At 46.9% G+C, this 7,912-nt stretch overlaps 1 protein-coding gene across 3 annotated transcripts in view; it reads left to right on the top strand.

Moving 5' to 3' along the window:
* Positions 1–7,742, top strand: part of LOC124000756 (SRC kinase signaling inhibitor 1-like) — a 150,918-nt gene extending 143,176 nt beyond the window's left edge. For all 3 annotated transcript variants that reach the window (XM_046307344.1, XM_046307345.1, XM_046307347.1), the window contains one exon: positions 2,327–7,742. In XM_046307344.1, coding sequence (XP_046163300.1) covers positions 2,327–2,878 — 552 coding nt within the window. In that variant the 3' untranslated portion in view covers positions 2,879–7,742. The remainder of the gene's footprint in view (positions 1–2,326) is intronic.
* Positions 7,743–7,912: the final 170 nt, after the last annotated feature.

A 7,912-nucleotide genomic window follows, 5' to 3' on the forward strand; every position in this document is an offset into this window, starting at 1 on the left:
GAATTGACGTTATCGGTGGTGCGAAAGCTTTCATATTTGTGTTATCTGTCTGTACTGTGTGTGTGTGTGTGTGTGTGTGTGTGTGTGTGTGTGTGTGTGTGTGTGTGTGTGTGTGTGTGTGTGTGTGTGTGTGTGTGTGTGTGTGTGTGTGTGTGTGTGTGTGTGTGTGTGTGTGTGTGTGTGTGTGTGTGTGTGTGTGTGTGCGTGTGTGTGTGTGTGTGTGCGTGTGTGTGTGTGTGTGTGTGTGTGTGTGTGGGAGACTGAACAGTGCATTGTGAGATGATACTCAGTGCCGTTGTGCTGCTTGTTATTAGGCACTGCTACAGTACCAGGAGACGTCAGAGCCATCCAGGCATGAGAGGATTTTTTAAATCACTGAGCTGTTATAAGAACAGACAGTTCAAAGCCACCATTTCGGTTTGTTGGCCTTGGAGCAGATCAAGGAGGCCATGACAATGTGAATCATTTTCATACCACAATCCTCGATTTCCATTTCCCATTTCGCTTCTTATTACTTCTGGCTGTGAAGCAGGCTAGTGGGGGGGGGGGCAGTCCCACGACACAGTCTTTTGGCAGGCAGCTCTGAGCTTCTGGAGATGAGAGGAGGCTATCTTACCGCACTAACAGAGCGGAATAAATGTTGCGGTAGCCAGGCTTGAGAGAGAGGAGAGAGAGGAGAGAGAGGAGAGAGAGGGTGTCCTCAGGCAGAAGGAACAGCCCCTCTCTCTGGGGGCAGACAGCAGCAGCCAACAGAGCAGGTTAAAGCCTCACAGGCCACACAACACGCACCTGCTGTCCGACCAACCACACAGACCAAATCCCCTCTCCCTCTCCAAATCTCCACACTAACACCCTCCAACCAATCAACATGCAGGGCAGAGTAGAAACCTCTCAGAAATAGTGGGTTGCCTTGTGGAAGAGAACTTTTGACATATTTATGTACAAGAGTTATTCAAGAGCAAATGATTTGCAATCCTGGATTTAATCAAAGTCACCTCTAAATAAACAATGGCCTTTGATATAAAACCTGGTATCGCTCTCTCCCAGTGTCTGTCTGACTGATGATACAGAGTTGGGATAGTCACATCAGACTCTTCCTCTTCCTCTCACCCCCCACCCACAAGCACAGATGTCTAGACAGGTGTCATCAGCCAGTGGCACCGAAGTAGGACTGATCACAGAGTAGGGGACCCTCACACACCCGTGCTCTGGCATAGCTCTGTTAGTATTTGACACTGCCTGTGTTGTGCCCATGCCCTGGCACTGACACTCGCCTCCAGCCTTCCTCTATGAGAGAGACTGAATGCTGGCAGACTGCATTTACAGAGAATACACCCCCTGTACTGTGTAATGTGTACAGCGCTACCACAATGTCTCACTGCCAACACAGCGCCATCTACTGGTGTACTCTAGCATCACACAAAGGGGAATATGCGTATTGCTGTTCATTTAATGTGTTTTGCATTTTTAATGACTCGGACGGCCATTAAAAAAACGGTCAAAACAGTAACGGACAACAGCAGTGTAACCCCTGTACACTTCCGTTACATTTTCACTTCCGACTGTTGGTATCATAATACAAAAAAAGAATATATTGTCTCATTCTGTGTATTTGGCGCTCTTGGCTAGCATCAACATTAGCTGATACTAACCTGAATTTCCTGTGTTTGTCTCTTGTTCTCATCTCACCCCTCCTCCCTCACCCCCCACCTCTCACCCCTCGTCCCTCACCCCACCCTGCCTGTGCCTCTCAACACCACCTGTTCCTGGGGCACCACCACCACCTCACCCACCACCCTGTCACCTGTGTGATCCTCCTGGGCCATCCTGTACCACCCGGCCCGCCCCTCCACCTGCGCCTCTGTGACCTCTGACCCTGCACAGTGAGTGAGGGACCAGCCCGTGCCTGTCCTCTCCAGACTCCTCCTCAGCACCAACCACCTGACTACAGAGCTGCATCTGACCCCCACCCCATCCCCTGCTACTCCTAGTCCACGCCCTTAAGCCCCCCTACCCTCTGTTGGCTTAACATGGGTATTAGCAGTCTCTGACTCCTGTACCCTCTCATGTCCTACATTGACCCCACAATGCACAAGATATCTACCACTCTCCCCTTGGTGTGTTTGCGTGTGTGTTCTGTATGTTTGTGTGTGCGCATGTCTGTGTGAATGGAAGGGTGCTGTCGGGGACCACTACCAACTATATGACTGTACTCTCTTTTTTCATTTCTCTTTTTCCCCCTGAAACCTTTCCAATTTTCCCCAATTCTCCATGTCCCTCCTCCTGTTCCTCCTCTTCCTGGTATGTCCCTGGGTCTGACCCATAGGCCCATGGGAACAGCAGCAGCAGTATTGAGCCCCTCCTGTCAGGCACCAAAGCTGCCAGTTTCTCCAGCCGCCTGTCCTCCTCCAGTTCGGCCTCGACTGTGTTCGCCCCGGGTCTGAGGAAGTATCCACAGGAGGGGACGCTGTCTTCCCTGACAGTCTCCTCCAGCCAGGCCAAAGCCCTGCTGGCCAGCCTGTCAGCCTCCAGCCTGTCAGCCGCCAGCCTATCAGCCTCCAGCCTGAGCGCCGAGGCCCTGCTCCTCTCCTCCACCTTCCGCCAACACCGCTTCCTCCGCGAGCAGCAGCGCGCCTCCTCCCTGCCCCTGCCCAACGGCCGCTCCTCCAACTCCACCACCACCTCAACCACCACCTCCTCTTCCTCCTCCTCCACCTCCCCCACCTCCACCACCTCCACCCCCCTCCTCCTCGCCCTCCTCCCCAACCCCCCTGACCTCCCTCAACCTCTCCTCCGTGGGGCTCAAGTCCAGCGGCCGCAGCCTGCAGTACTCCGGCTCCAACAGCTACAAGGAACGTGGCAGCAAGACCCTGCCTAAACCTGTCTCCCCCTAGCAACTCACAGTGAAGTACAAGAGGATGGATGAGAGGAGGAGGAGGAGGAGGAAGAGCGCAATCAAAGCACCATCACATGCCAAAAATGAAGAGGAAAACAAACACACTAGCCCGGCCCTCTGCCCTAGCCCTCAATTCCAAGAGTCACATGTAGCAACACATATTAGTGGGGATTTCCCCAGAGTTGACTTTCTGAGTGTCACTTTGCTGCCCTTGGTCTCAGTCCAGAAGCCATAATCTTCACATATCTATAATTATACAGTACAAGAGTTGATGGTGGTTCCTCTCTGGCTCTCCCACTCAGTAGTACTGACAGTTCCCCAGACCCCCAGAGAGAGAGCTCCCTCCCACTGCCTTGTCTGGTCTGATCCGGCCTAGTCTGGTCTGGTCTGGTCTGGTCTGGGTGGACAGAAAAACAGTGCCAGTACTTTATGAACCCACAGTTTATCATCGCACCATTTGCCAAATCTTATTGGATGGAACCTAAGTGGAGTAGATGTGATATCTAGACTGTGACTTATATTATACAGCGTAGAGTTGCAATAATCAACGAGTACAGTACAGTAGCCGTGTGTGTTCAGAGCTATAGCAGTCTTATTCCATCACCTGGCACAATGTGAATCTGTAGAGAAAAACAAAGCTAAACCAAGGTGGTGGTTTCCATTCTGAGACCGTTTTCTGTTTGTTCCTTTCTTTATTTCAGACTTATTGCATCGCCTGTGTAGAAGTCGAAACTGGTGCTATAGTTCTCCCTGTTTTGTAAAGAGTTTACATGAATGAAACGGCTCCCATTCAATGTGACTGTACATTCCACTGTTTATCTAATGCTACATCCCTGGAGTGGCTTAAGGCTTCTTCTATCCGGCATCTGATTCCATTCTTACCCTCGTTCTCTATGGCCGCACTATTAACACAGCAGTTTGGCGATGGAAGAAAAGGCCAGGGAGTTGCTTTTGTTGAGGTCCTCTGGTTTGAGAGTCTACGCACAATTGTATCGCCCACAATAGCACGTTATAGGAACAGTAATGTGATGTTACAGTAGATCAGTTATTTAAACGACTGAGCTGGTGCAATGAAGAAGGGGGGAAAATAAAATAGATTTAAACATTGAAATTGATCGTTAAAGAATGTAGAATGTGTAGACATGAATGTTGCACGACAATCAGGACGTATCCACAGTGGACGGGTTTTGCCTTGGACTGGCGTTCCCTGCTGCAGTGATTACACTCTGAACTCAACACACGCTCACGTGACCAGGCACCGGCACACAGCAGTAGATGCACGCACAGTCTCCGACACGCCGGTGAGACGGAAATCCGCCAAGCTGCTTATGAAAAGCACAGTCTCCAGTTGTTTTGAGTCAGAACTGTTGACTAGATTGCCCATTTCTCTATTTCATGACTGTAGAACCACTGGTCATGAATTAACCCACACCGGTTTGATAATGCAGTCCTCTAGGTAGTAATCGATTTGAATGGTTAAAAGGGACCGAATGTTCGAGAGAGAGAAACAACGGCACAAATTAATTAATTACCAGCTGATTATTATTTATCTGATTATTTACAAGACGTGCGGCACAATGGGTTTCATTTTGGCCTGTGTGTATTTTCAGCATTTGCTCGAGACTAAACCCACAATGAGTTTATCTGGACCTCCCCCGACACAGAAGCGGGCTTAGCCCACAGCTGTTGGTTTTGCAGTAGTAAGGTTGCCACTGGAAACGGCTGCTTTTGTTCTGTGATATATGTTACGGAGAATAATTCGGTTCATGTACGAAGGCAGCTCCAGGGTATATGAGTGTTCTCCCCTTAAACCGGAGTTCTTACGCAGATCACTGGCTCCATTCCTCACAGCTGACTTAAGAGCTTGGAAGTGTTATAAGGATAGAAACACACTTTCATCAAAGACGTGTCGATGGTTTCCCTGCTGTTAATCTTACGCCAGCAAACACTCTGAAGCTCTCTTTCTTCTGTGATGCGTCACCAAGGCGACCTAGGGGGTTATGGCCGTGTGTAGTCCTAGTTCATTCTTCAACTGTTCAGGAGACAAGTGCGTGAAACCGATTCTTTGTGGCATTGAGATGAAAACAATTGCTTGTGAAAGAGGGCGGTGTAAAGTGCAGACAGCTTGAGGTGGGGAGATTGGTTGTGGTTTTCATGTTTGAAGGCTAGTGTAATTAACAAAGTGCTTTAACTCTTCACTACTGGGTTCGTGAGGTGTAAAAGGGCTGGTTAGACAGGTTTATCTGGACATCAATGTTTGACACCCTTTTGAATTTAAGAAGGCTATTATTTTTTGCAACTTGCTATCTGTGCTGTCCTTTGGGGGAGCTGTGTCTATGAATCAAACCCTTCTTGGAAGAGGTTCCCAATGGACCTGTATGTCTGACTGCCATGGTGCTGTTATAATTGCACAACATGATCGATGTTGCAATTTCCCCATGAGAGCACAGAGTGGACCTATCTGCATGAACCCTCTGGAACTTTGGTTTCATTGGCGACCCACCAAAATACTGTTCTTGTAGGCTTATTGCAGTACAGATCATGTGCACGTTTGTGTTTTTCAGGCCGAGGAACCTTGGTATGATGGCCCAAATCACATCAGCGGCTCCGACAACACATGGTTGTAAAGATCAGAACAAAGGGGTACATATTGGCACACACACACACACACACACACACACACACACACACACACACACACACACACACACACACACACACACACACACACACACACACACACACACACACACACACACACACCAGAGTGTGTCAGAATGTGGCCGTGGCATCGCAATAAGCACACCCTCTGTTCTATCAGCGAGGAAACCGCAAGCTCACGGCACAGCGAGTTAGTTAAGCCTCACGCTGGCTGCACTGTAGCAATGCAGGACTCAAGCCCTGGGTTTTGTGAAGTGAACGCCAAATGAAAGAAATTCACTTACTCATTCAACTCCACACTCAAATCCATAACTCCCAGCGCTGCTTTTGCATCTGGCAGGGTGATGGGGAGGAAGGGAGGGAGGTATTCACACTTCGCTGCTTTTACACAGGAAAGTCCAAGACGAGAACCCCAAGACTGCGTGACAATGCTTTTTTGAGTCACCATAGTACTAGTGTTATTGGACAGGAGATTTCAATATGGCTGAGTCTTGGAGGGGTTTATTGGTAATGGGGATGAGGAGAGGAGAGGAGAGTGGAGGCACTCGTAGTGAAAGCCCCTGGCAATCAGAGAAATAGTTCATGCAAACTTGAAATGAAAAGTAGAATAATTATACATATATAAATATATCTTCGTTAAGATGTTTGTGTATGATATTAATATAATTGTGAAGAGTGTGACACATAGGTCTGGATTAAATTATTATAATGTACAATTTAAATAATCCTCTTTTGGGGATTTATATGAGTAGGCATTTTGTACAGTTTTCAATTCTTCAAGAGAGATAATGTAGTTCACATTAGCAAATTATTTATTCATAAGCAGAACATTTTTATATTTATTTGAAAATATTTATCTGTATAGAAGACAGGACAGGTATGTAATATACAGTGGAGCTCATTTTTAATTCTGGGATATTTTTATTAGCACTATTTTGAACAGTTGTGTGAGTTTCCTCTTTTGTTGGCCTGCTGGCCCATGCTACTGGTATGTTAAGGGAGAGGTTGCCCCTGAGCTGGTCCAGTACAACGTCTGCTCCCAGGCCTCCACTAGCTAACATTCATTTTGAGGTAAGAGGAGCTGTTCCTAGACCTGTTCTTAGGGGCGTGCCTTTTCTTTGTAACTTCTGTTGGTTTACTTAGTCCTCTTCTATTCTCTGTCCTAGTCTTTGTATTACATAGCGCTCCCTATACCTGACTGATGTGTTCTTCACCCTTGGCGAAAATGAATAGCCCATACTAGAAACCCCTCTACTGGTATTACATCAGCATGGCCCAAAGTTATTAACGGAGAAGGATCTCAGCATTGAATACGTCATTTAGGTTTCAATGACAAACCAAGAGCCCGTAACGCGGATAGATATGGAACATTAGCTTTTTCTTCATCATCATAATCTTTGTCTATTGAGACGTGTTTGGTTCTGTTTTTAATAAATGAAAGAGACATATGTCTATTGTTTGACCTGCTGTCTGTGGTGTGTACAGAACTGTATGAGGTTCTGACGTGAATGTGTGGATGTTCCAAAATCTTGGCATCGAGAAGAAAACAAAACAAAATGATATGTAAATAGACTGAGTAATTCCTAGAAAGTTCAACAAAATATTATGTCCAAAATGATGTTATATTCATTCAAAGATGATGGATTACAAAGGTATATTATAAAACAATGCATGAAACATCGTCAAGCAATCGCACGGTGCAGTTGAAAAGTGTTGTCTACATGTTTTCTTAAAAAACAGAGCGAGATAGAAAAAGCGGTGTACCACTTTCAAGGTTCACGACGGTAGAGAGCCAGACCTTTTTACTTTGGATATTTCTGTGACACAGGCGATGTCCAGTCTCACTGTGATCAGTGATGCTACGGTGATGTGAGGAGCGTTCCCAACCATCCCGAACGATCCAGGAACGCTTCAACGCACCTTCACCAGAAAACCCCACCAATTACGATCTCCCACTTGTAGAGTAGCGTGACATAATCAACAATACGAAGAAAAAAAATAGATCTATATAAATACCTACTGATACTGGACATTCTCATTTATCAGTGCGGATGCCATGATATTCTGTGAGAAATGTGATTTTTCTTTTTTTCATTTTCTGTGAGAAGACTGGCAGTTGAACCTGCTTCCTTTTGTACATACTTGCTGTGGTTGTGTGTCTAATAAAGTGCACCTCTCTTGTGCAGTCGGAGTCTGGGTTTCGCTTTGTCGTAGACAGTAAGTTGATCTTCTCTCCCTTTTGGGATCGATAACGTGTCATGCCAGTAGATGGAGGCTCTGCGACGGGTCCAGCGGCAGCTCTCGGATGGGTCATTGTAGTATTGTTAACTGGGTATGGAATGCTCTCTCCGCTCA

This window comes from Oncorhynchus gorbuscha, linkage group LG16 (genome assembly GCF_021184085.1).
Source record: "Oncorhynchus gorbuscha isolate QuinsamMale2020 ecotype Even-year linkage group LG16, OgorEven_v1.0, whole genome shotgun sequence".
In the NCBI taxonomy this organism is placed as follows: domain Eukaryota; kingdom Metazoa; phylum Chordata; class Actinopteri; order Salmoniformes; family Salmonidae; genus Oncorhynchus; species Oncorhynchus gorbuscha.